Source organism: Aptenodytes forsteri, unplaced genomic scaffold, assembly GCF_000699145.1.
Source record: "Aptenodytes forsteri isolate BGI_AS27 unplaced genomic scaffold, ASM69914v1 Scaffold385, whole genome shotgun sequence".
Lineage (NCBI taxonomy): Eukaryota > Metazoa > Chordata > Aves > Sphenisciformes > Spheniscidae > Aptenodytes > Aptenodytes forsteri.
In genome coordinates, this window is record NW_008795031.1 from 1,037,870 (window position 1) to 1,065,867 (window position 27,998).

The following is a 27,998-nucleotide window of genomic DNA, read 5'->3' on the forward strand; positions in this document are numbered from 1 at the left end:
CGGCCCACGGCAGGTGGGTTGGACTAGATGACCTTTAAAGGTCCCTTCCAATCCAAACTATTCTATGATTTAAGGAAATAACCCTTTTACACAATATATTACCTGCCGAAGTCATGTATACAAAATATTATGGAAGCAGAATACTTAGTTTTCCAAAAATAATGAGGCATGTATATGAATAATAAAAATAGAATCTGCAATTTTACCAATCATGAGGAAAAAATATAAGGGGGAAATAACCCTTTTACACAATATATTACCTGCCGAAGTCATGTATACAAAATATTATGGAAGCAGAATACTTAGTTTTCCAAAAATAATGAGGCATGTATATGAATAATAAAAATAGAATCTGCAATTTTACCAATCATGAGGAAAAAATATAAGGGAAAATCAATTTCATATTTCAGCAGCTTCTAAGAATACCGATGTCTGGAAGTATACTTTTCCCACAAGCTTCTTAATGTATGACTATGCCCCATAGAAGTGTATGTACCTTCCTCTAAAGCCTCTAGTACTGACTTCCAGAGGTAGAACAAAACTAGAGAGTTATAATACAGGATGCCTATTTTAATATTTAATATAACTTCTACTGTTATAGCTTTTGCTTTCTCAGCAAGGAATAATATTTTTTCTTAACTCAAAGTAATAGTGAGGGACATACAGTTGCTGTTGACTTCAATTTAAAGAAAGAAATAGAACAGAAATGTAAAAGAAAATTCCATTTGCTAGCTTTCCTGAATGTCTCTTAATGCCTAGTTAATGACTTTTTTCTCAGGCATGGCATGTTTGACTGCCTGCTTGTGCCAGTTGACAGATTTAAAAAATCAAAGTCACTGTATAGTATACAGAACATGAGATTTCAGTCAGCATTTGACATACGTGTTTCAGTTCATGATTCCAGAAGAATTTTTGTAGAAACCAGGTAGATAAATTATACTTACTCATTTTCTGTCTCTAGATAATATAAGCACTTAATTAAGGGGAATTGAAGCAGTGGTAGTAAAAAAGTGAAGGCGGAACTCTCATATGGTTTATGAGAGTTATGGTTCTCACATGGCTTTAAAACTACACAATTTTAAGAATGCATTTCGAATTAATACATATATGTGAATATTCAGTGTCTAGTTCCACAAGTTCATTGATAGAATAAATAACTAATTTTCAAATACTGAAACTACGCTTTGGCAGAAGAGTAAATTAACTGTTTATTTCTGAAGACAATTTGTTTGATGTGTGCAATAAATAAATCATCATTTTCATAAAATAATTCCATTAATAGTTTTCCTCTTTAATACATTCCAATAATACTGAAGGTAAAATGTTAATAAAAAAGATGTAAGATGTATAGTGAGGCCCAATAATATGGTGTGGGTGAAATGGAAATAACAAGGCTAGGAAATGTTTCCTTAGGTAGTTATATTCTATCCAGCTCCGTCACATGAGAGCCCATTTATTCTCTTTACTCTGTGCCAGTCCTACTTCTGACTCAAATTTCAGTCAAGCATTGAGGGAGCAAGAAAATTAGCAGAATAAGTCTGGTTATACATACAATACATAAAGTCATATTTGTGTGGTACATACAATCATAACACTTGCGAGAAGGTCTGCTCACAGTATTACGCTCATCTCTAAAAGGTAACACCTTTCAAAGCCGACAATATAGACACATCTGAAAATAATTTTGCCATAAGTGTCAACATAAAACAAGCATCTAAACATGACAGTGTACCAAGTCCCTCCTATATGTTAATAAAAATTCCTATGCCTTCTGTAGTAAAAACTACATTTGTAAAATACCCAAATAATCATGCAGCACATCTACAGAGTTTTTATGTATTTTAAGCCATTTTCATAGGTTTTTTTGTTTTGTTTTGTCAATTCTATTTTCATTAATAGCGTTTTCCATTTTGTCATCGGCTTCACTAAAGCTCTTCCTCTTTTTTCCCACACTGAAATGTACATTCTAGAAAGTAATTTTATCAAGTATATTAGTCTACATTATCTGCAAAACTAATAATACTTAATAAATTTGATGATTTCTTTGTTTTCAAATATTAAATGGCTCAGTTTACAGTAACTTTGCCAATCCTTGGATTAAGGAACTACATCCTGGAAATAAAAGTCTAAACCAGACTTGTCTTCCTCAGCCAGCTTTTATAGGTCAGAAATCTCGTGTTTCCCACTTACAATCTGACCTCAATTAATGAAGTTTTTTAGAGGACACTAAATTATTTTTGTATAATAGAAGTTTAAATTGAAAATATCTTGATTATTTTAATTAACACACTGTATATGACATGACCCTGTTCCAGATAGCAGGAAATTTTGGATAGTATATTTGGGGCTATACTACTATGAAATGATTCAGATTTTTGGCAAATTGCCACAGCTGGGGTGGAAGCTTGTGTTGATGTATCAAATACTTTTCCAAAAGCTAAACTGCCACTATTAAACTAAGTAACACTACGTCTTCCAGTTTTCAATAGATCAAGATTACCCTGTGTTCAACTATATGAAAGCCATGAACAGGTTTCAATAGTTCTCATCTGTCACTCAATAAACCTCTTTTTTCCTTCTCTTTGAGCTTTTAAATCATGACCCTATTGTTCATTCCAATGGATAATTACACTGCCACTTTTATTTGATTTAACTTATCCTTCTTAAATTTTAATAATCAAGAACACTCTGTGTTAAGGGTTTTGCTGCACGTTTCCAATAATTTTATTATAGACACACAAGAAACTTTTGCTGAAGAAACAACCTCCCACTCATCTATTACTTTCTAAAAGGATATTGGATATTTCAGTTTAGCATATTTTGTTGCTTTTCAAAACAAAACTCCCTTGCCTTAGAATGATAATCTTGTTCCAGCCTGGAATCTGATCCTGCTACCTGTTTGTACTTGCTCATTTTCATTTGGCGATTCCTCTCTTCTACATCCATTGCACCTGTTAAGTTAAAAAAAAAAAAAAAAGAAAATAAATACACAAGCAGTCCTCAATTCCAAGTTTAAAGTTATGCTCATGGAAGTTTTAACAGAAAGAGATGAAATCTGATTTACTTAAATCATAGTGTATAAAATTGTAATTTCTGAATTATAATTTTGCAGAAAGACAAAAAATTGTAAGAGGAGGAAAAGAGTAGATAAGTAAGTATTTCAGCAGAATCTTAATAAGTGTTGTATTATCTACACAATTCAAATGAAACCAACTTTGTGGAAGAAACAAATGTAAATGGAACAGAATGCTTCCACAGAATAGGATTTTACTATTTCAAAAATATTCAAGAGAAACTGAGTCTTTCATTTAAAAAAAGGAATGCAAAGACAACCTGCTTATTTTGGGTGGAGATTCTGGTTCTGCATTTGCTATAGTGTGATAGCAGCATTTTTATACCGAATTACTAATCAAGTAACAACCACAGGCTGGCAGAGCTTCTGTTTACCATTTGAGCACATTCTTAGTATGCTCAAGGCAATTTAAAGATGTATAAAGGAATGTTAAAGAGCCACCCAGTGGCATCACTGTATTACAGTCTAACGACACACAACTTCAAGAATGATTTCAGGATTCACTCTTCTTGGACCAAATACAGGATTAGTCTCAGTTAGGGATGGGTTGGGCATGGTATGATATGACAGGCAACAGCTGGTTTCAGCCAACTGGTACTGTAACACTGCAATTTACTATGCAAAATTATAAGGAAGTAAGTGCCAAAGCTGAGGTGGAAAAGTGAGAAATAGAAAAACAAAAGGAAGACAACAGCCCAGAATTAAAAAAAGATTTTCAAACAAAATATAGTTATCTATTTTACACACACAGGCTTGATTCTCTTCCACTGTAACATGGTATAAATCAAGAATAATTCATTATCCACTGAATGCTAAAAAGCATCCATTTTGACTGACATTTGTCTTAAACTTTCCATAATTTTAACACAACAGTTGTCTAAGATTAAAATTTCAGAATCCCACTAGTCATAAATGGAAGTTTCTGTACATTATATATATTGAACAATCTGGACTTCTATTTATGGAACTGAGATGGGAATATTAGATTCCAGTGTACTATATAAATCTGATTTAAACTCTAAATCTCAGTTCTAAGCTGTAATCTAATAGTAAAGTGGGGCTTTGCACAGGGCCTCTGCAGGACCTCTGAGCTTTGTATTTTCTTTCTTGACAACAGTAATGGTAGTAGCACATACTACGAGAGAGACCCGCCAGCTAAATCTTGCAGCACTTTGTGGGAAATCTGGAAGGAAGAGGGTGAGAGGAAGAGGGAAGGAAATAAGGCTAAACTGTACTGTTATCTATAAAACCTCTGGCTTCTGATTTTTGTATTCAAACTCTCCATCTTTACTCCTTACAAACAACATGAGTGAAAAGCCTTCATCAAAACTTTTAAGAGAAATGAAAATCAACAAAAATGAATGAAAAAGAAAACCCAGTGTTTTATAGGGAGAAACAAAATGAAAAAGACAGCAGCAGATGAAAATTCCTAAAAAAAAATATAGCTAGTTTTTCCTATCACAATTTTCCTCAACCATTATAGGCCCCAAAGCAATACTTGCCAATTTATCAGTAAGATGCAGTGATTTTTTTAAGGATCTAGTTTTAAAAGCTCTAAAGATATAATTTCTCTCTTGAAAACAAAAACTTTAAACTGGAAAATGATATTTTTCTTTTTTCAATGACAGAAGTAACACATAAGTGGTTTTGAAGTAAAACACACTAACTTTTTGCTTAAAGAAAGAAATCGTCTTTTGCTGAAGTCATAACATTCTGCAAATCCACTTGTCATTCTTCAGTAATGTAACAAAGGAGATGTTTTTCACCAAAAGGGAAATTTTGTCAATTTTTCTTATGAAGTTTTCTTATGAAATCATCACATACATTCTTTTTCCCCAGATATTCTGCCAAATTTCAGGAAATTACAAGTAGTGATGAAATAACACCTCTTGAGCATAAATTAGAAATTTCACAATTACTTGTGAAAATATTAATTCTTGTCTATGATTATTTGGCAAAGTGAAAGTTAGGTTTCCAATTGTTCATGGTCTGCAAAACCAAGCACTCTGAAATATGCAGTCGAAAGGGAAGTATAACGCATAAACCCTCAGTGTGAGTCCTCTGTAGCAAAATAAGCAAAATTGGTGGCATATTTTAGTCTCAAGAGAAAAACAAGACAGCAAAATTTAGAAAAAAAATACTCAATTTCCATAAAAGCTTATTAAAAGAAAATCTAACTTGCTATGTATTTTTGAAACTGCCTTTAACAAGTAAGTGAATTCAGTTACATGCAAAAAGAGAGAATCCTGAGGGTAGTAGAAAGTTCATAATGCAGAAGATCAGCTTTGGTTGTACTGTGCATGGAGCTGACATGCAGAAAGAGTGTGCAGGGTTACTGGCTGCCGCAGGCTAATCTCAGTGTAACTAAAGCCAGATGCAGCCATGATCTGGATGGGAGTAGGAAAGGTTAAGAGCGTGTCGCGGCACTTCCCGTTCACATGGTCCAGCCTGCATGCATGTCACACTAAGTGGTGGAAATGCAGGGCTATCATCATCTCCGCTTCTGCTGGCAAATTTATACTTAGCTGAAACCTGGGGGGGGGGGGGGGGGGGGGGTAGCAGGAGCAGAAAGTACTTCCAGAGAGTTCAGTAACTGTCCGAGTGCATTAGGAAGCTTCAGCTCCTAACATGATTTTGGTAATCAAGGGTGAACATCAGTCCTATACTAAGGACTCCACTGTAATCAGGAGGTGTATATGGACTGTGTGTAGACAAATCAGAACTAAACTGAATCAAACTATTAGTTATTAATAGTGGTGAAAATGTAGGAGCATAAGCTTTCACCCTGGTAGCACAAGGCTGACTGAGCCCTTGTGTTATTCAGGTCCTTAGCTAGAGCCCAGCACAACACATTTTCAGGACTATAGAGACTGACACTAGAACAATTAAAGCTACTTCTGATATACTTTTGTCTACTGCCACAATGTACCAAAGTGTTTGCAACCAAATTTTGGCCAGGCAAAAGTGAGTTCATTTGTACACTTCTGCCTTAACTTCCTTCCAGAATTTTGCTTCTAGACAGTAGCTGTGCCTCCAAGAGAAAGAGCCAATGAGACACTCAAACTTCAGCCATAGCAACACAAAAAAATAAGAAAGACTGCAGGAAGAACAAAGCCTGATGTTGCTCACCAAACACAACTGGGATCATTACACTGTAGGCACCATCTCAGAGTTTTGCTTATTTTGAACAACTCTCTAATGTTAGAAACCCCATGGCCCGAAGGTTAGCTCAGTGGGGTTTTCATCAGCACAGGGAAATTCCTGGCTGACAAAGAGCCAGCTGCTGATTCAATACCAGCCATTCTCCATATTTTTAGAAGAGTGTGCTGAGGGAAAGCAACACAACTACAATGCAAACACAGTCCTGAAATGCCAGAGTAAGGTGCCCAAGCACTGTGCACAGCAACCCTGTAACCTGCCCTCAGATCCATGAGGATTGTAGTGTGAGACTAATTTGTGCCAGAGCTTAGCACTAATGACTAAAGCAAATTAAGCCTTAGGCCGTATGAATTGTACTTTAACCTTTGTTTTTATCTATGGAAATGTAACCAGTAGATAAGGAAGTATAAGTAAAACTTTAACTACAGGATATTCTGTAACAAAAGATAAGAAAATGTCTCAAGACTGACAAAAAAGGTGCCTGGAGGCTGCAGGAGCAAATCAAAAGAAGAGAAGACCCCAGACACCATGAACAGGATTGGATGAGCAGAAGTGCCATCAGGAAATCATGCAACCTATAGAGACTACAAAATCCAGTAACAATCGACAGGCAGGGCCCCTCTTCAGAGGCACCCCAGCTCGTAACTACTATTGCATATTAAATGTAGCAGAAGAAGGAACTCTGATTCTTTTACCAAAGCAGAACCTTGGGACGAGCCCTGTTGAGGTGGCATCCACATAATTCCTACCATGGTCTAGGTGGCAGCTGTATAATTCCTACAACAGGACTCAGGGCAGGCACTAGAATCACTGTTCCAGCTTTGAATGCAAACCATTATTTTCATATTTTAACTTGAAATAAGATAAGATTCAGCTACTTCACCATTAAAGCTTTCCTCATAACTGAAAACTAAAAACTAAATGTTTGTTTCATGCTAAAAATTTTAAGGGGCTGTAATCAGTGGTGTGGTTAATACCTAACTTTTCCTGACCTCAACAGCTCATAGAATCAGCAATCATTCAATTCAGCCTGGAGCTACAGACTGTTATTTGCTCTTCAGGTCAAACAATGGTTACTCTCTAGGGTAAGACTCTTCAGTTGGTAGCCTGTGGTCCACACCAGAGACAAAAGGGACAACAAAATGGCCTTATCACCCAGCTTAGCCTAAGGCAAACCTACCTATTTAAAAAATAAAAATAAAAACAGAGGGGAGCTGTGTTTTTTCTTTCTTTTTTTTCATTGCCTTCTCCAGTGGGAGTTATTAAACTATTCTAGCTACAATAGATGCTGGCGATGGTGATGTGTTTGGAGAAGGAGTTTGCTGTACAGTGGGGCTTCTGGGGCAGAGAGTAAAAAGAAAATCTGGGGTATGGAAGTAGAGTGGAGTTTCTCTTAAAATATTAGGACAAATTTAGTTTTGGATAGGCATGGACAAGAGGGATACAAAATTGGGGAGGCACAGCAGCTCAGGCATGGGGGAAAACTAGTGATGAGGGGACTACAGAAACACTGAGATTTTGGAAGTCAGAAACCTGTAATAGAGAGGAAAAAGGCAGTGTGCAGGTGAGCACACCCTGTGCCTGGAGTGGGGAGGACAGAACAGAAGTCTTAAGGTGTACGAGAGCCTTCTTTAGCTGATTCTGGTCTCTTTCTTCCCATTTCTCACCCTAATTTGACTCCCTTAAAAAAGCAAAGGAAATACATTTGGGAAAGCCCTTTCTTAGTTTCCATTTCCTAGTGTCTATTTTGAAATCCCTAAAATACATCAAAACTGTGATCCAACTCTATGGTACACATTTGCGTAAACATAATAGATCAAAGAACTTAAGGGCAAAAACATGAAAATATTTTGAATAAATCACCCTACCTGTATCCCCATTCTCTGGATCTGCTTTCTTTTCTTCTATAAACAAATGAAAGCAATATGTAAAACAAAAAGAGGGGGGGAGAGAAAATGCAGAAATAATAATAAAAGTAATATAAATCATGCATTAAAAAGGAAAAATTAATAAAACCCACCAAATTAATTTAATTTGATGAGTTTAGTCAACCAACCAAGTATGGTGCTCTACATCCAGAGGCATATTCACTGCATGCTAGTGTATACCTTTGTGCACTCTTATTGAAGACTTACTGAAGGGAACCCATGGGTATTTTGTGAACTTCCAGAATCATTAACACACTCAACACAAAAGAGAGCAAGGCAGGTGTCAGACATAGTTACTTTCATCACAAAAGAGCAAGGCAGGTGTCAGACATAGTTACTTTACAGTTTCCTTGAATGGGATGACACAAAAATAAAAGTAAAAAATTTGCTTGTGCTGTATGTTTTATGCAGTGCACACACAATATGCAGTCTAATGGTTCAAGCATAAAAATTGAATGTGTCAGAATGGTTTTCAGTAATTACTTTAAATCTTCATTGGTTTAATCAATTCTCATAGCATCTACAGGTTAAAAGGTTTAATAATTATATTACTGTAGCTTATCTTGGAGTTAAAAAATGATGAAGAACAAAAGACATTAACAGCAACACTCAGAACCCAGTTCATGCACATAAATCCAGCTAAATGATGCCAACAAATATTCTTAATGCATATCAAAGGTTGTAAATGGCTCAGGGCATTCCTCTGTCACAAAGAAATGAAAATACATTGGATCCCTATCAAATAGTTTGGCAGCCCATAAATACTGCACTCTGAAATCCAAGTTTGGTAATTAATGTGAAAGAATTTTAAGTCAAATGAAATTTACTTTAATTAGAAGTCCATTAACTTTTAAACAGACTGACTGTTTCTTTTTCTTACTGTAAGCCAAAATGATATTAAATCCAATTAAAACAATCCCATGAATGTGGAGCAACAACCCCCAAGCTACAAAGCAAAAATAGCACGTATCATTAGAATTAAATATTTTTTCCAGAATTATTGGTTATTGAAGGTTGCTCACAAAATTATGATCTACTTTATAGTACACAGACCAAAGAGGGAAACAGAGCCGTTATATTTTAAGGAAATACCATTTTGTAGATGGGTATCAAAGCAGAGGATGAAGTCATACTTAAAGAGAAATCATACTGGGGCAAGGCAGAAGTGTAAGAAAGAAAACTATGCTCCTGCAGAGAGCATCAGTAATGCGCCACACCTTGATAGGATCTGGCATCCCATCCTGTGTGGGACCAAGGTTGTTCCTCTGCTGGCAATCCCTAGTGGAACTGTTAGGCAAATTAATGGGGAACAGATATGGCAAGTCATAAGCCTACACTTTTGGAAATCAGTGGATACCAAATGGGTTCCTGAAACCTACCCCATTCCCCGACCTTTCTTGCCCCATATTGTACACAGTTCATAAATAAGGCCTTTTGCATTCTTCTGCTTTGGCCTTTGGGTAGCCTGGCCTATATTATCTATGTGGGTTGTGGATATTGCTAGGAAAATGGCAGAAAGAGAGAGATAGTTGTGTTTGCTTTTCGAGCTTTCAATTTTTTTTTTTTTTTAATTGCTGTCACCAATACAAAAGCTACAAATACAACACTGTCTTCTACTGCCTCATTACTTTCTAAAGCAGAAAGCAATTTGATAGCAATACCACTGATTCAACATAATGCAAAATAGATGAAAGTGAAATAAAAGTCATTAAAATACCCTTGAGTTTGAGCTCAGACAGAATGATGACATTTCTAAGTTATTTCATATGCATGGTGAAAAGAGATCTTTACTTTGCCTGAAATATCATCATAATACAGAAATCTAATACTATACAGGATAATTCCTTTTTTTAAATGTGTAGAAGTCCATTCACCCATATGTCCAGATGTCTTTCAACCATGAGTCTTTAAATAAAGACATTGTCAAAATAAGGGAAACTTGAAACCTGTCCGACTTTCACTCGTTCTTGCTCCATGTTTAAAAAGTACATAGAAAAATATTTCCAAGTTGACTTATGGAAAAGAATACCATAGTATTAGCAAGAGTAAAATTCTATTAGAGTCTTGAATTTTAGAAGTGTAATTGAAGTACTGTGACATTTATTACAAATCTCTACAATAAATAAATCCTTTAGATTTTTACAAGAAAGGTCAGCACAGTGGATCCTATTCTCCAAACTGAGGTTTCAGTTGTATTGTGAAGAGCTGTCTGAAGAAGTACTAGAAAGAACAGAAGACTGAATTGAGAAAGATCTCACTTGGGTGGGAAGGAGGAGATATCGGTATTGTCCATTGACCAAATGGACAATGCTAACTTCTCAACAGCGAAGATCTTCACAGCAGCTGTGGGCCTAGTCATCACCTCTTAAAAGAATTCAGAGCAGGTTCTGGATGCTGATGCTAAAGTAATTAATGCTTTTTGTTCCCCCAGTTATTAGGTGCTCAAATCGAAAAAGCTATAAAGAGCCTTAATGTCTTGAAAATCCTGAAAACCAATAAATTACTATAAGACGATTTTAAAATGTCTCAAACCGAATAATATAAAATGACAAAGTCACCAGTCATTCCTAAAAATCTATTTCTATTTACATGATTTCTTCAATATAATCACATTAGTCAATATTTTTCTACATCACTTGAATTAACCTTGGTTTACAAAGTGAAAAGCATATACTGTATCCTGTGGTGTAATTATCTCAATTTAAGAACTAAAGTTTTTCAGAATTAAACAATTTGGAGAAAAAAATTGATGCTTTCACAAAGGAGGCATTTCTGTACATTACAGAAAATAACTGTATGTTTTCAGCTTAATCAGAATACAGATATATTGAAGTATATTGATGAAATATAGAGATGAACTATAGGCATAGAGAGATTGAAATGCTGAAAGATCCTCTCTCAAAACCTTCTTCCACCATCACAGTTGACATTGCTATTATAATGACCAGTGACATTTCATAAAATAGTAGACACAGCCATGTTCCCCTGGTCTTGTAATGGTCTATTCTTTCTAACAGGTACTAATATATCTAATAGGTATCTAACAATCTAACACGTATCTGGAAGATAAAATGAACAGAGAAGAATCTAATCAAGAGACTCATACAAGGGCGGACTTAACAAGAACTAAACCTGATCTAAAATGGCCTTGATCAGTTATATTTTCTTGGAAATGCCTTAACTCAATGAGCTCTGCTATTCTGATGGGAACCTGGAGGTGCCATGGCCAAAGCCGAACCCTGGCAGGTTTCACCCACCTCGCCCCAAGAAGTCCCATGGAGCAGGGACCCCAAGTCCCTCAGAGCAGAACATGACCATCTCCGTACATGTCTGAATAGAATAACAGTTCCACAGAAGAAGCAGGATAGCAGACTTCTCCTTAGCTATGGATACTGATGGCAGCGTTGAACAACTGCTCAAAAAGTGCTGGCTTCCTTGGGAGGATAAGGAGGAGTTTGACTCTGCAGCCATAAGGTTACAACTGGGAGGTGCTGGGTTTAATAGTCTTCCTCCCAGGGTTTCTTCCTTCTCTCACAGCTGACTGCCCCAAACTTGAGGTTAGAGCCTAGTTCTCTCTTGAACTGTCTCTCCTGCAATGATTTTTAGCTGTGCAGGGATCAGTTCAACAGGTTGGTTCAGGATAGTACTTTCACCTGGGATCCAGAAGAAAGAGATTTGCATCAGCTCAGGCTGGGGCCTAAAATAAACCTAGACTTCCTTGCTTTGAATGAAAGAAATTGCAGCCTCCAACACTGGAGGATGTGCATCTTATTACAACAGACAGACGTGGAACTCCTTGTTTGTCTCTGAGTTTAGGCATAAGATAAGACAATGACATAAAATGTTTTATGCTTCTATTTTTCATATTGGCAAACACTTAAAACCAGCAATATGACTAGCAATTGTATTTAGAGAGTGGGTAAATTAGCTTCTTTACTTAAATGCTTTATTGAAAATTGAGTCTGATTTTTCAAGGTAGTGCAAATTATTAAATAACATTTTATTTTAAAAATCAAATGTACACATAGGACCCTAACTTTTGGTAAGTACTTTTAAAAATGCTTTTAAAAAGTTCTTACTAGAGATTTCTCTTGAAATGCTATTTATGAGAATACAGGAAAATCAATTTTATACTGAAAAAAGTCCCTGAAACAATATTCTTATCAAAACAGGCAAAGGAAACAAGATTGTCTCCTAAAAGCAAAATCTAAAAGTTATTTGCTTTGAACATCAAAACTTGTCAGTTAAAGGTCTTGCACTCAAAGGATTACATTTCCTCCTATTTCCAGAGCCATTCAATTCCAATTCTACCTCTAAGAAATTAGCTCTAAATTTTGTCATTCTGGCTGTCTACAGTGTGAAAAATATAACTGCCTAACTGCTACAGGTCTAGCAAAATACCAGGTGATGTGTGAGATAAATGGCTGCTGAACTTCTCCAGGGCTTTATGTCCAATGTGTGGCAAATATAAAAAAGTTATTGTTGAAGCAAGCAAGGCCTTTCCAAGAAGTCTGTGATCCACATCACAGTCTGAATGAAAAGAATATGGCTGACACCTATAGAAATGTGGAACAAGGAAAAAAAAAAAAGTTGTTTAAGTATTTTATATTACTGTTTAAATGAGATTGAAGTGTCAATTACTGTCCTTAAAAGGGAATGCTAGAATGAAGACAATTTCAGATAGCCAGCTTCCTAGTGGGGGAGCATGCCTTTGAATTCCTGTTTTCTATTTGAGAATTGCTTGGTGGTTTTGTTGTTTTTTTTTTTCTTCTTGGCTTCAAACTTGACACACTAAACAAAGACTGAAACCCGGGGGACATTTCTCACCAATTAAATACATTTTTATCACAATGCTTAGACCATGTTAACAACGTTATTTTGGATTATTTGCAGAATACATGGTACTGCTTAGTAAAAGAATTGAATAAGATGGTGTGGTGATCTAAGCTAGAAAGTTAAAGAATCTCTAGAATCATGGGTTCATAAATTGACAGGGTCAGCTCAGGTCTTCATCACTAGGCATAGATCAGTGCAGCTGGTAAAGGACAAAGGTCTTTTGAAGCAAGATGGGAAGTTCTATTTTGCATATTTATTAAAGTAATGATTAGGATTATGACCAGCTTTTTTTTATGGTGTGTGGATCCTTTTCCAATGTAATTTTGCAGGGTACGCTGTGATGTTTGTCCTTACTGCCTCATACAAAGGTGTACATACATTTTGGTGGCCTTTGAAAAATAATGAGCACCCACATGGAAAAGGAAGAAAGAAAGAAGCAGCAAGACGAATATTAGCTAACACACCCCATTTAGCTTCTCCAAAGAATTCTGGCACATCCTCCCTATATGAATGATATGCAAGAGAATTTTGAAAATGTAAAAGAAAAATATCTGAGGGGTCAGTGGGCCCCTACATTCTGTACTCATAAAAACCCATTCAGATCAGCCATGCTGTAAACTCTGCATTGTCTTCATGAAAGCCTTATTGTTAAGCTCTTCATTATCCTGTTTGCCAAGCATGCGAGCTCCTCAGAGTTCCCACCACTGGTATACTCCACAGTATAACCACAGGATATTTCACATTCTGATATAACCACTTCAAAACACTTGATTATAACTATGCCTCTGCTTCCAGAAAAGCAAACAGCTATTAATAGAGATTCTTCAGCCATCCTAAGAATGCAAGACATCTTCATTAGCATCTCAATAACCAGAAATATGGTCAAAGATTTAACCAAAGGACACAAAATGAACAGTGGTGTATGCACCTGCATGTAAGACTCAGGAGAATGATAAATTCAACTACCAAAGCTTTACTGATAAAAAATATAAATGTAATGCTGTTCTGCCTTTTGCACAATTATGCTCTTTTTTCATTATGTAACCTGATATTTTTTACTATTTTTCCTTCAGCAGACTGAAGATCAGCCTTTATTTACATGGTTCAGTATAGATGGCTATTTTGGGAGTTGGATTTTGAGGCCTTTGGTTTCTGGTTTTAATTCTAATCAAAATTAAAAATAAGGACAAAGAGCCTCCCAGCCATCCAATATAATACATCTATTAGCATGCTAAGTACCTTTAAACTGAATTTGGAGTTTACCTATCCCTTTGGTTTTTGTTGACCAAATACAGATTTAGACTCTTTAAATGTCTTAGTCACAGTCTAAGGCATCAGATTTTAAACATGCCTGTCAAACTAAATATCACAGAAGCCTTCTCAGATACACAAGTCATTTAATCATGTTTGTGCTAAAATGTTACAAATTCCATCCAGAAATTTCTTTTCAACATAAGAAAGATGGAAACAAAACAAAGCACCATCCTGGTCTTTAAAGGAAACAGTGTCACTGAATATTGACTATAACAATAACACAAAAATAGAGGGGTGTCATGTTCTGTTTATAAAGGGTAAGTATATCACAGTAGATTCACTCTTGGATGGCTTGAAAAACCTTTCATGATACTGTAAGATAAGAACAAATCCAAATAACTGTGTTCCTTGTCTTCTACTGCAGTTGATCTCTTAAACTCTCTCAATCATACAAACTTTTTGCCCTTGCTTTCTCCAACAGTTTATTTGCCAGACCCTTCTACTGTTTGGCCCTCCACTGTCCAGGGCTATGAGCTCTTCCAGTTTGGTCACCCATCTTTAATAGGGTTTTTTAGTTTTTGTAGGCTTCACCCTCAGCAATCATGTTATTACAAAGAAACATTATTTTCCATAAAAATTATAAAAGACAGAAAAAAACATATTTCAAAGTCCTTGTCTATTTGAATTTCATTCTCAAAGTTAGCAAAAACTCTAATCAATCCTTCGTGTGCTCTTAACATGAGAGTATTGCTCCAGATGTTGCAGAAAAGAACTGGAATCTCCATTTCCCTGCCTTTCATGGCCCTTTAGAAATGGAGCTGTCTCCACTACTCCATCTTCTAACTTCCATCCGCCTCCTTAGAAAGCAGCAATGACTGGGCATCGCTACTCCATCCCTTCTCATCCTGGAATAAACCTAGAATTAATTAGCCAGCACTATTTCTGCTATATGTACACTGACTGCCTTTAAACTGTCATGGATCAGCCTTTCCATAGTTTTGGTGATCAATTTTTGGGTATAGTTACTTGAGTCAGCTCACATCTAGGGCTAGATTAATTTTGTAAGGCTGAAAAATGTTTTCTGTATCTCATATGTTTGAAGACCACAGTAAGTATTACTTGCAATTGCAAGTAATTGTTGGCGCAACGGTAACTGGTTGGTCTGAACCATCTTACTGATGAAAAGAAAGATGTCTGCTTCATCACTAAGGTTCTTTGGCAGGCAGGGGCTTACTTCCATTGCTCATACTGCATACATAGGGAGGTGAACAGGCATATGTCTCCCTAACAGTTTTCACTATACTTAAATCCTATGAAACCTATTAAATTATTTCCAAAATATGATTTTGGAAACAAATTGTGAAAACTCTGCATCGCAAAGCTCCTCCTTCACTCAAGGAAAACAGGGTTTAGTCATTAAGGATGCTATCAAGCTGTACTGCTGTCAGATAACAAAATTTATATAAAAATATTCTTGCTTGTTAGCTTTCTGAACTTGCTTTTGTGCTTGAAATATACAGCATAAGCTTTGCATGCACTCTTATAGGACTTTTCAATTAAAAAAAAAATCTAGATATTTTTCAGGGAATAAAATTTTCTCATTTTTGCAATTAAAGATTATGATATCCAGAGAGAGGAAATGGCAATATTTTTCTTTCAATACAATATTCATATATTCAGATATTTAGCTTTCACAACACCTCTTGGTCTAGTTACATCTAAAAACATAGCTAATCCTTTAATTCATGTGAATGTTTGGTAGCATGGTAAATACTGTGAAAACATTTCCTAATGAAACCTGTAAATGGATAATCCTAGTTCCACACTTTTTAAAGCAAATTCTAAAACAATGGGAAAACATCTCCTTCTAAAGGTATGTATTTGAAATGTCACCCTTGCTTTTAGCTGTGCGCACAGCTGCTCAAAGTGCCTTGTACTGAAATGTGTAAGCTATTTTGTCATTGAGGTAAAACATGGAAGAGTAGCCATTTCAAATGTACATCTGAAAATATGTTACTATGCACAAAATAAACTAATTGCTACTGAGTTTAAGGGCAGTAATAACTTTTGTTGATCATGCTTTTGCATTTCTGTGCTAGACATTTAAATTTACCATTGCCTAATACATTTACTTAACACTGTTGGTGAGCTAAACAGTGTTTTGTAAAAGTACATCTGAATTGGAAAGTTCAAAAAAGTTAATAATACACAGGTACTGCCTTCTCACATATGTTCAAGAAACATAGGTGATGAAAATATGTGTTTTTCTGGGACACTAGATATCATTTTAAGATCTGATTTCTTCCAACCCCAAGAATCAGATGGGCTGATTCAATATTTTGGTTCAATATATTGATTCAATCAATATCCAGGGGAAGGTTCTTGAATAAAAAGGTCCACAACTTTCCTTGTCTTTTATTATGAACAGATAGGAGACAGGTCACCCAATCCTCTAATTTCAGTTTTGTAATGAAAGAGATTTAGAATCACTGCACAGGAACTGTGAATGGATCGTAAGCACAAGGTAAGTAAACTCAGTCTTTCTACAGCATCATTTATTAATGTCTAATAGTGGTGATTTACAGAAGGTGGAATTCAGATCACACTACCAGTTGTCTTCTCTATCCATACTCAACTTTTTTTCCTGCTCTAATTTAAGTGATTTCTATCTTGAGATGTGTTTAATATGCAAACCACAGCAAGTAACATCTGCAAGATTCCGTAAAGATAATCGCCGTCTCTGATTAGGACAAGAGTAGTACCAAAGGTAAAACTGAGTTCTGAAGGAGCCAGCCATAGTAGAGAAAAGACAAAAATGTTTGACTAAATACCACCTAAGTTTTATGGAGCAGTCAAGGTACCCAAAAACTGCTTTAGATTTTAGAAGCTTAATGGCATCCAAGTGGCTTCTCTAATTGGTTGGGAAAATAGCAGAGGCACAGGAAATTAATTAGAGCTTTGACACAATAATTGTAAAATTTAAATTTTATAGGTGAATTTAATTAACTTAAATATGGAGAATGTCATTGTTGTTCTGATATACCACAACTGAACAAGCAGGGAAGTGTGAACAGCTACTGCATTTTCAGAGCTAGGATGCCTTGCTAGACATTAGTTCTCTGCCAGTAATATAAAGTACATGGAAAATTCAATAAAATGGCAGATTAAAATTTGATATGAAAGATGACACCACAAGTAATGCACAATATGAAAGAAAAGCCATGAACAATACAGCTAAGTTAGAGCTCCTTCAATGTTTTGACTTCTCGCTCTCTCGTTATCATAACCTTGTGTTTACACTTTTTGGCATGAGAGAATAGCTTTTCATCACTAACAACTCTACTTCTAATCAAAAGAGTCTTTATTCAATGAAACTAAGTTTGAAATTCCAGTGCATGCAATTTAACTTACTAAAATTATTCAGTTCTCAAATTATATCCTCCCCAGGGTGAAAAATAACTAGTTATATCAGAGTTTCTGTAATTTTTGTAGCGGTTTTGAAATGCAAAGATAAAACAAATTATAGATTGTTTTCATGTGATAGTTGGAAGCTTAAAGACTAATTTACAGATAATGGAGATGGGAAATAAGAACTGATATGATAGAAGTCAAATCAGTTTAAAGTCTTAAGGTATAGCACACGTGTCATCAGTTACCTTTTAACACTTTTTGTAAAGTTTATAGTTTATAGGTAATAGAAATTACAAAAACATCTTATCTTACAGTTTGCCAATATTTAAATATATTGAGGGGGAAGAGAGTGAAAAGTATGTGAGGTGAGCTGTGATAAAATCTATAGGAAAGATAAAATGAAAAAAATAGCACAGAGAAAAGCAGTAGAAGAGACAGACCTGAGTTTCTTCTCCTTGATGATTCCGCTTCTTCTGTGATCACATCGTGTAATGTACAGACATAGACAAAGGAGATGGGCGTGAGAGGATGTATTCAGAAGGTTAAAACTGACACTGAGGGAAAGGGCCAAAAATTGTTTTAGAGAGAAGTCTGCAGAGCAGAGTTAGTAAATGGGGAAAAAAATAACACAGACACCAGAAGGAAAAAGAAAGCTGAGGAAGAAGTGGTTAAACTACTGTTGTTGAAAAAGAACAGTAAAGACAGGGTTAGTATAGGAGCTGAGGAAATAACAAAAGTTGTAGTTGACAGCAAAGTCAATCCTTGCAATGAAGCTGAAGAAAAAGCTGGATAGTAAAAGGTACATTAACTAGCATAAACACATTTGTTCATGACTGTTCAACTTTTTGGAATGTTATCTACTTGAACGCAAGTATTATTTTTCTCTTTCAAGTATTGAACATTCAGTTTAACATCACCAATGGGAAGCCTATCATTAGATTTTTCAATTATTAAGTTGTTGTAATTTATGCTGAACCAAACTTCACATATCCAAAATGGAAAACAGATTTTTTTCAAAAGAATATACAAGCTCAGGAATTTCAGAATCCACATAACACACTCTGGAAAGGACTGCATTATTGTAACACTCTGCCAAAGGCAATAGTATCAAGACCAAAATACAGAACGTGAGAAAAGAGAATGCATAGCTATTAACTCTCACGGTCAATACAGCAGATACTTTTTCAGAACCAAATGTTACTCTCATCTCATAGAAGTCTAAGTTACTGCAAATGCATGCAAGTTAAATGGCAAAACAACTATCTCATTACTTACTTTATTACTTCACATTCAAAAACACACTGCCATTTCAGACATGGGGAACATCTGAGGGACAGTGTCATTCTCTGTACTGAAAATCTATTTGTAGTAAAAGAATGGGAGGTGTTCATCTTGAAAAGTAATAATAATTACAAAGAACTGTGAAGCTACCATCACTAGCAGAACAAATGCATTCTTCCAAAAATCATCAGAAATAAAATAAAAAAATATATATCTATAAGCCCTGATCTAATTTCAACTTGCAGTTTGTTAATGAGTCACAAAACATTGCTCATAATTCATTAACACTGCAGATGTTAGATTAAGAATTCCAGAAAAGTTCATACACCACAAAAATATGCTATAATTTTATCCACATTTTACAGTCAATATCAAGATACTATTGAAAAATGCAAAATTAGAATAAGCAATATAAATCGATAAAATGAAATGAAAGACAACACTAAATTTCATCTGATAAACCACTGTGTTCTATAGTTAAACAATTTTATTCTATAGCTGCCAATTATAATTTTCATCTACTATCAAATGCCAAGACTGTACCAAAACTGTTGTAAACACAAGCAGCTTGTAACATGTATATTTAGAATGCATTTTTAGGCAATTAAATTTGCTTACAGAATGAACACATGTAAGTGTTATATATGAGATATGTAATATGAAAGCATAGCAGCTGACAGTTTTGACAAAGGATGCTATGTATTCACATGTTAAAAAAAGCCATGTTTTTATCTGGGCAAGTTACAATGAATCCATAGGATGAAATACAAACAAGCAAATAGAAAGATCTGCTTCTCCCTGGTGTATTACAGCTAGTGTAGCTGTAGTGTAGCTACAATTGCTATAACTGTTAAATAAATAAATCATTATTACAAACACCAAAACCCAGCTAAAGTACTTAAAATGTTCTGAAAATGTTTTCTATTACATATCTATAGCCCTGAAGCCAGTACTCCTACTATGTCAAAAACCATTATTAGAAAGTCTCTATCATGACCTCCTAATACTTCATTTATTATTTTTAATATCCATAAGAATGCATAGCTTTGAGACATATACTGCATTAAGATAAATCCTTCTCAATAAATTTTCAAAGGATGTTTGGAATCACATTATTTCCAAATTAGGAATATGCCTGGTATGGTAATGCAAGGCATTCTAGTAGTGTCAGAAGGGCTCAGCATGGACACAACTGAATACCAGGGAGGCTTCCTTTGAAGATTTTAGAACTAAATGACCAGTATTTTGCTGCATATCAGTCACATGTACCAAAACTTTTTAAAAATTGCATTTTTAAAAGTCTTCATGCAAAGTACTTCTTATAAAAAAAATTGTTTACACATCCAAGTGGCAAACAAATTTTAATTACAAATATTTTTCAGCTTTAAGTTTTTACTGATCAAATATATTAGAAGAGTAATTCTAATAGAAGCCAGAGAGGAAAATAAAAGATAATAGGTATCTTCTCACTGTGGATACCTGTTCAGTTGATGTCTCATCTCTTGAGATAAATGGCTTATAATATTTTTGTATTAATTGTTATGAATATCAATGAATTAGTAAAAGTTGTGGCATGGTAATGCACCAACTTTTTTCATTTAATGATGATAAGAAGGAAGTACTAATAGACCTATTAGTTTAGACACAATAGCACTTATGAGAATCAATCTCCTCCTGATTAAGAAGCCATGCCATAAATCCCAAACAATAGTTTGAAAATTCTCTGGCTCTGTAGCTTCTAATCCACTAAAATAGATCTTTGTTGATAGAAATACATTAAAATCTGAGAACAAAATCATGGAATAAAATTCTATTAAATTTACATCATATTAATAGGCAGTCTTCATTTGCATAGTTATTGCTTTGTTGTGGAACTAGCATTTATTTGGATCAATTGTTCATCTTGACATATAAGAGTGGTATGTATAAGGGTGTTATACACAGATTTAGAAACAAATGAGAATATTAATGAATAAACGTATAAAGTAAATGAAAACCAGGTATTGTACTGCAAGTCTGAATAAAACAGAATAAGTACCTTCTATTTTATCATGCTTTGATACAGAACTTTTCATTGTAAGTAATGTCACTTACTAAAGAGAAGTATTTAGGAACTTGGTGTTCAGAAAAACATGCTTGAAACCTTACACAGCAAACATGCCCATCTGAAATTTTAAAAGCAGCATAGGACAGAGAGATGTAAGTTAATTACTCTTTTTTTTCCTCAAGGCTTTTCTTAATTTTGGTTTTCTCTTCTCCTTAAAAAGAAAGATCTTCACTGCATACATGTTCTCAGAAATTTCTGTGACTTACAGATTTGGAAAGCCTCATTTCTGGACACCACAAAATAAGATGTGCAATAGCACAATCAAATAAGCATAATCTTAAAACATGGAGGAGACTTTAAGATAGAAATGTTCCATGGAGTCTGTATGTTCCATAAATATATGTCATTAGTCTGCATGTAATTAGACATATAATGCATCTCTCAGGAAAGATGTTCCCTGACACCATTCAAACTCTGCAATGCTAAGGGTACAGATAAAAGAGGAAGAGTAGATAGCAGAATAGTTAAGAGCAGAAAAGAAGATTTAGAATGGAAGGCTACTTGACTACATTGAGGTGTGAATAAAATCAGTTTTCCTTAATCTTCTTTAATAGCGTTAAGCCACATCTTCCAGTTACCCTTCCTGTAAATACAGAGCCTGTTCCACACTTCTTAATTTTTTTAATGAGGTGATTCCCTACTATTTAAAGGTGAGTTCTTTATCTTAAAGTGTAAATCCATATACACAAAATCACAGCTGTATACTGGACAGATGCTGACATTTTTGCTCAAAAATATAAGCAGAGGACTAACTAGGATAAAGAAAATACAGGGAAGACAGAAGCAATACATTCAATTTTGCAATTACATAACATATGCTATAAATAATATACACTACATATATTATACACTAGGTAAAGACAGTTAGAATATGGAAAATGTGTGTTATTCTTACCCAAAGATAAGGATAATAGAGAAGAAGGTTGAAAACAACATACAAGAAGAAATCTTAAATATTCTCAGTAGCATGAACTCTATGAATAAAATGAAACTATGTAGACCGCATTACTTTTTCATAAGTCTCAAGAGATAAACTAAATGAGGAATTTGGAGAGAGAGCTTTACGATTTTGTTTCTCTGAATAAAGTTTACATTATAATTTTATAAGGGGAAAAAAGACAAAATAGTAACATTTCAAAATATTAATGCACTATAGTTACACATTGGATTTGAAATATCATAAATCTTGAAAAGATAATAACTCATTAATAAGTTAGGTTATTTAGGTAGTCAAACATCAATATTACTTCAGAAAAGATACCTAACAGCATAGATAGAAATACACCCTCTATTGTCAATAAAGGATAGATGAGCTACCCTAAATCAGATATCTCCCTATTCTAAATCTATTCTCATCCTAGTGATGTCAAGAAGTTTCACCACCTACAGAATCGATTGTCCAGGAGATCACATAGTTAAGACTGCAGGAATGGTTTTCAAAACACGAAAAAGCAGTAAAAGGATATATACAAAAAGGTGTGTGGTTTGTAAGACATTTTCAGGCCACCTCACTATTTGTGATCCATCGTAAATTACAATTATATCCTGAATTAATGCAATTTGGCTAGGACACTGAAGTGCAATATTTGACTACATCTGTGCCCTACTCACTCTGGGACTGCAGTTCCCATCCACAAAGTCCCCTTTTCTCTCTTGAATCCAATTCTTTGTTACTTTGGTACAGACTACGCATATTGTCTTTCAAAGTGGTATAGGAAAAAAATGAAAGCAAATTTTAAAACAAGCAAATACATGATAGGACTATCTGTTTTAAATACACCATTTATTAATTGCAAGAAGAGTCCCTGGAAAGTGTGCAAACACTCATTTTTTTTCAAGAAAACAGTTAGTCATGCCACATAGTCAATCTACATTACTTCTCATTTGTCACAGCTTAAAAGATCCTCATAGATTCAACATGTAGCTCTTTTTGTAAATTTTACCCACTTCACTGCTTTTCAGATTCCACAGAACATCCTTTTCTGCACCTTCTTCCCCAGCCCTTCCACAGCACACTGAAACTTGCATCAGGACCATGGACTTTTTCCTCTTCCCTTTCCCAATCCATTTCTTTTGAAAACTGTTCTACTGTCCAGCCACTTTTCCTCTTCAGCAATCATAAACTAGTCCATGACTCCACTCTGCTCCTCTCCTTTTCACAAGCTGGTAATTTTATACCAGCCTTCTTCTTTAACCATGATTTTTGATTTATCCAATGCTCCTGATGTCATTTATATGAAGTACTGGTGTGCTCTCCTCTCGCTCTGTGTGTCCTATCATTACTTTGTCTTTTCCAGCCTCATTCATTCTCCATTTCTAACCATATCTCCCTTTTTACAATTTTCAATCTATCATACTTTCAGTTCTGATTACAAACTTATTTTAAAATAACCACTACTTTGTTTTGAATTATTTTTGACTACTGTTCTACTAATTCAACGGATTCCATGGCAATAGATAAACTACAAAATTATAGACACATTAAAATTATTTCTGAAGGGCTTTGTCTATGTACAGTCAAGGAATACTTCCACCCAGGAGAGAGACATAAATGTTCCATGGATAAAACAAGCCATGATTCCCTTCAAACTGAAAGCTCAATCTACATATATAAAGACTTAACATTTGTAAGCACACATTACTTTTGTATTTTCTGATGTGTTTAACCTACCATTGTTATGATTCCTCTAAAAATTTAGTACTATATTAAAGAAATACGGCTTTCCCCCCAGATAATTACAAGGACACTCCATTTTTACTTCATTCCATTCCGAGATGTATAAATCCATTTCAACTATTCTGTCTCCTTTTGGTCAATCATATTAAAATATGTCAGCACTTTCCCATGGTTCTGTTCTTCAACTGTTGCTTAGAAATTAAGTGTCTGCAGCAAAGGTTGGATATTTGATGACACTGAAATATTCTTAACAGGCAACGATAATGAAACCATTACAGGATGGTTTCCAGATAGTAACCACCAAATCTACTGTCTCCAAGTAGGAAAAACAGGGGAAAAACAACAGTGTTTCCTTTGCTATCTCATGAAGGTAGTTTCTGCATTACCTGTATCATCTCTGGATGGAGACACAGTTTGCCAAACTGCATTCAGCTTCCAAAACTTTGGATAGTGAGACTGATTGAACACTCCAAAAACAATTGACAAGGAATAGAAATGAGTATCACTGCCTTTGTACCCTAAACTTTGTGCTTTCTCCCTTTAAATAACCCTGATGGGTTCAAGAGAGACTAGTGATGACACTAGATGAAAATAATTGCTTTTTAAGAAAAACAGTATCTTGCCTAACCTTATCTCTATCAGTACAGGACACATTCCCTGCCCATAGCCTACTTCTTTTCCAACTTCTTCTCTTAAGGCCTCACATATAAAAATGCAAAACCATGTGAAAATGTTTGCATGCTGTGCTTTGCTTTTTTTTTTTTCCTTCACTGACCAAGGAAACGTGATTAAAGGACTAGAGCTTTATTCACTTTCTTTCATATGCCATCTATTACAGCTCAGAGGCAGGGGTGCTGAAAGTAGGAATGCTTAATAATATTAGATAGGAACAAATAACTATTCCACATGCTTTTTGATTTGGTGGTGTCCTGAGAATGCAGTATTCTCTGACAGAGTGCTGACATCGGCTAAAAGAAGGGCACACACATTCAAGACATGGCTTGAATTTTTCATGCTATGCTTACCTATGATTCTGCAATTTTACCCTTCCAATCCTTCAAAATCTTTGCATAAATACAATTGACTCTTTGTAATGTACGGAACAATAGTTTTGCAAATTGCCTCAGAACTTAGAGATTACAGGCACTGTTAAGAAAACATGTTGATTTCTGATATTCAGGAACAGGAATTTTATCAGCATCTTCTATTGAAAAGCCTGAAACATAAGAACCATTTTACTACTTTATTTAATGACCTTAAATTGTCCTCCAACAAATTCACTAATCTCATTTCTAGTCATGCATATTCCTTAAATATTAATGCTTCACATGATACAGTATTACTGTTATTTTTTCTGTTATTTGGAATTATTTTTATTATCTATTTATGTTTTTATCTAAAATTTGCTCACAGTCTCAGTTCTTCACTCAAGGTATTTATATAATCAATATCTATTTTTTCTCACAGATTTTCTTGGCTGTAATACTGCCATGGCTATTTCCATGTGACTGGTTAGGTTAAATTCTTAACAGACAAACTGAACTTAAAAAGGGGACAAGCTTCCATAACAGGTTATAGCAGAAAAATCTTTGTATGAAAAGGCAATCAAAACAGGGCAACAGCAATATGAGGTGCCTGTATTCCTCCTTGCTTCTCTCTGCAGACTGCCAACTGCAGCCAGGGACTAAGTTGTATTAGTATCACCTTGCTGTTTTCTGTGCAAACAGAAAGAACATTTAAAGCATTTTCAGATGAAAGCAAGCATGGTCCTGTGCAGAAGGTAAATCCCGTATTGAAAAGCTTCAAGGAATTTGAAGCTTCCGTAGGTAGATTCTGTCAGGCTACATCACTGGTAGATCATGGTCACAGACACAATCTATCTCAACATCCAGGGGTGAGTACAGTGTTATGGCACCTCCTTCCAGCTGTCCTGACTGCTATGCCTTGAAAATGAACTAAGTGTTTGTAATGATATAGGGATGTCTATAGGGGACAGTAGTGTGCCACGCATAGCAGATAATGCAAATCCTGGAAGCTGCATTGATTTGTTACGCTGGTACTCCTCCACTTCTACCACTTTAGTACCTAGGGCTTTTTGACAGAGAGAATTAGTTTGGAAAAGCATCCTAGGAATATAGGTATGCGCTATTTGGTGCCCATTGTAGAGTGTTCAGAACCACCTCAGATGTTTCTGCCTCATGTATCATTGTCCCATGTGAATATACCATGGAAGACATTATCAATAACGTAAATCAGAACAGAATTTATGGTCTTATCAGGTATCAGCCCTCACAGAAAGACCTAGGACTGTAGAGTGCAGAACACAATTTTTACTCAACTTTGTATCTATTCTAGACTTTGGTAATTGTGACTGTGGCTTTCCAAACCAATTCTGTGTATTCCCTGCAGTACTGGAGATCAGTGGTACTGTTCCAGGGGAAAAAATAGATAAAAATCAGATAAAGATTGTTTTAATATACAAAACACTTCTAAATTGACAACTTTTTAATGCCCATATTTGTTTCTGTTTTTTATTCTTCTACCTGTTTTTTTTGTCTTACAAGATTTCACTCAAGTTCCAAAATCTAGAATGCCCCAAGAGCAGCCATCTAATAAAATATGGCTCCCGTTTCTAAAAAATGGGGAAGGTGGCTCTCAACAAGTATTGCTAGTAACTATGAATGTGCCATCTGCCTAGACCACAGTTCTAAGCCCACCTCAGCTGGGAGATGGAGATAATGTTCTTACATAGCTACTATGTAAGGGAAAAGTCTGGGCACAGGCATTATTCTGCAGAACTCGCCCTGGAAAAGCAGCAGTGAAGGTCTGTAGACATTGTATCTTGAATCTGTCACGCAATAGTTAAAACACTCAGCTGGAAAAGAAGATAAATTACATTCTGATCCTGACTCTTACGAGCAGTACTTGTTTTATCCTGTAACTTCCTCTGATGCATTAAAAAGTCAGGGAACACAAAATGTAACTGCAGGTCTGGCCTTTTGCAGCTAGGTTCCCTAATTCCTACGTTACAGAGTCAATCCAGATTTTGCTGCTCTTCAGTTCTGACTCTTGCACTTTCAGCTGTACGTGGTGATAAGCACACTGTAAGTTCAGCTTCAACAAAAAGCTTGGAAATGACCAGCATGTAGGTGAGCCTAGAACTGAGATTACAGCATTAATTTAGGAGGTGGTACAATTGGCCAATCTTGTAAGCTTTAACTTGTGTGATTGGGAAAATTGTTGTTATTAGAGTAAGTGAGACAACTAATATGCCCAATAGAGAGAGATTTGAAGTTCAAAACTGAACCTAAGTGTTCTTGGAACTGAAAAATTCCTATTCACTTGAGTAGAATTGGATCAACCTTTAAATACAGGATTAAACCTGCAATCTAAAGATTTCTTTTCTTTTTCTTTTCTTTTCTTTTTCTTTTCTTTTTCTTTTCTCTTTCTTTTCTCTTTCTTTTCTTTTCTTTTTTCTTTCTTTTCTTTTATTTTAATTTATATTTTCTTTTCTTTTTTCTCTCTTCTCTTCTCTTCTCTTCTCTTCTCTTCTCTTCTCTTCTCTTCTCTTCTCTTCTCTTCTCTTCTCTTCTCTTCTCTTCTCCTCCTTACAGTGTGCTTATCACCATAATATCTCAGTGCCTTTTGCAAGTGCATAAATTAATGCGATTAGGACTTTTTATTGTCTGATTCAGAGGAGAGAACAATACTATTATTATCATCATTATCATCATCATTATTACTAGGTTTACTTTTTATTGCTATGCATTTGTAGGAACAAAGATGGAGTCGAAGAATTGCACTGTATGTTTGGGGTGGAAGAAAGTTTGTGATAGTTTTTAGTTTCAGAAGAAATCCATTCATGTACAGGACGGAGGAAGGAAGAGTTCTCTTAGATTAGAGAACTCCAGCTGTTCTGGAGTTATAAAATGGAGGTATATCTGCATTTTATATCTCTCTGCTGGAGATATAAAATGCATCTTGTATAAAAAATTACATCAGAACATTATTTCTGCCATGTGTGATGGTGCAAGAAGGTTTCAGATTCAAGTCTTTAGAAGATGACTTTCCCACCATACATGCAGTAGATACCTTGGTTTGGTCAACTAAATGAGAATCAGCATAACTCATACTTAGATTCCTGAGGCTTGCACACATAGATAAATCATAACAAAATTCAAAACTAAAAAGCAAGCTAAGTCTAATATTGTGCCAGAACACTTCTTTTCTAATGCATGTGCATTCTAACACAATTGTTTACAAAAGCAGATC

The 27,998-nt window shown here is 35.2% G+C and overlaps 1 protein-coding gene across 1 annotated transcript in view; it reads right to left on the reverse strand.

Moving 5' to 3' along the window:
* The window catches only part of RIMS2 (regulating synaptic membrane exocytosis 2), a gene marked incomplete at its 5' end in the record, with an annotated part of 289,286 nt that overhangs the window by 99,974 nt on the left and 161,314 nt on the right, over nt 1-27,998 (reverse strand). The window contains 2 exons of the mRNA XM_019471267.1: nt 2,851-2,951; nt 8,101-8,136. Of these exons, the coding sequence (XP_019326812.1) occupies nt 2,851-2,951; nt 8,101-8,136 (137 nt within the window). The remainder of the gene's footprint in view (nt 1-2,850; nt 2,952-8,100; nt 8,137-27,998) is intronic.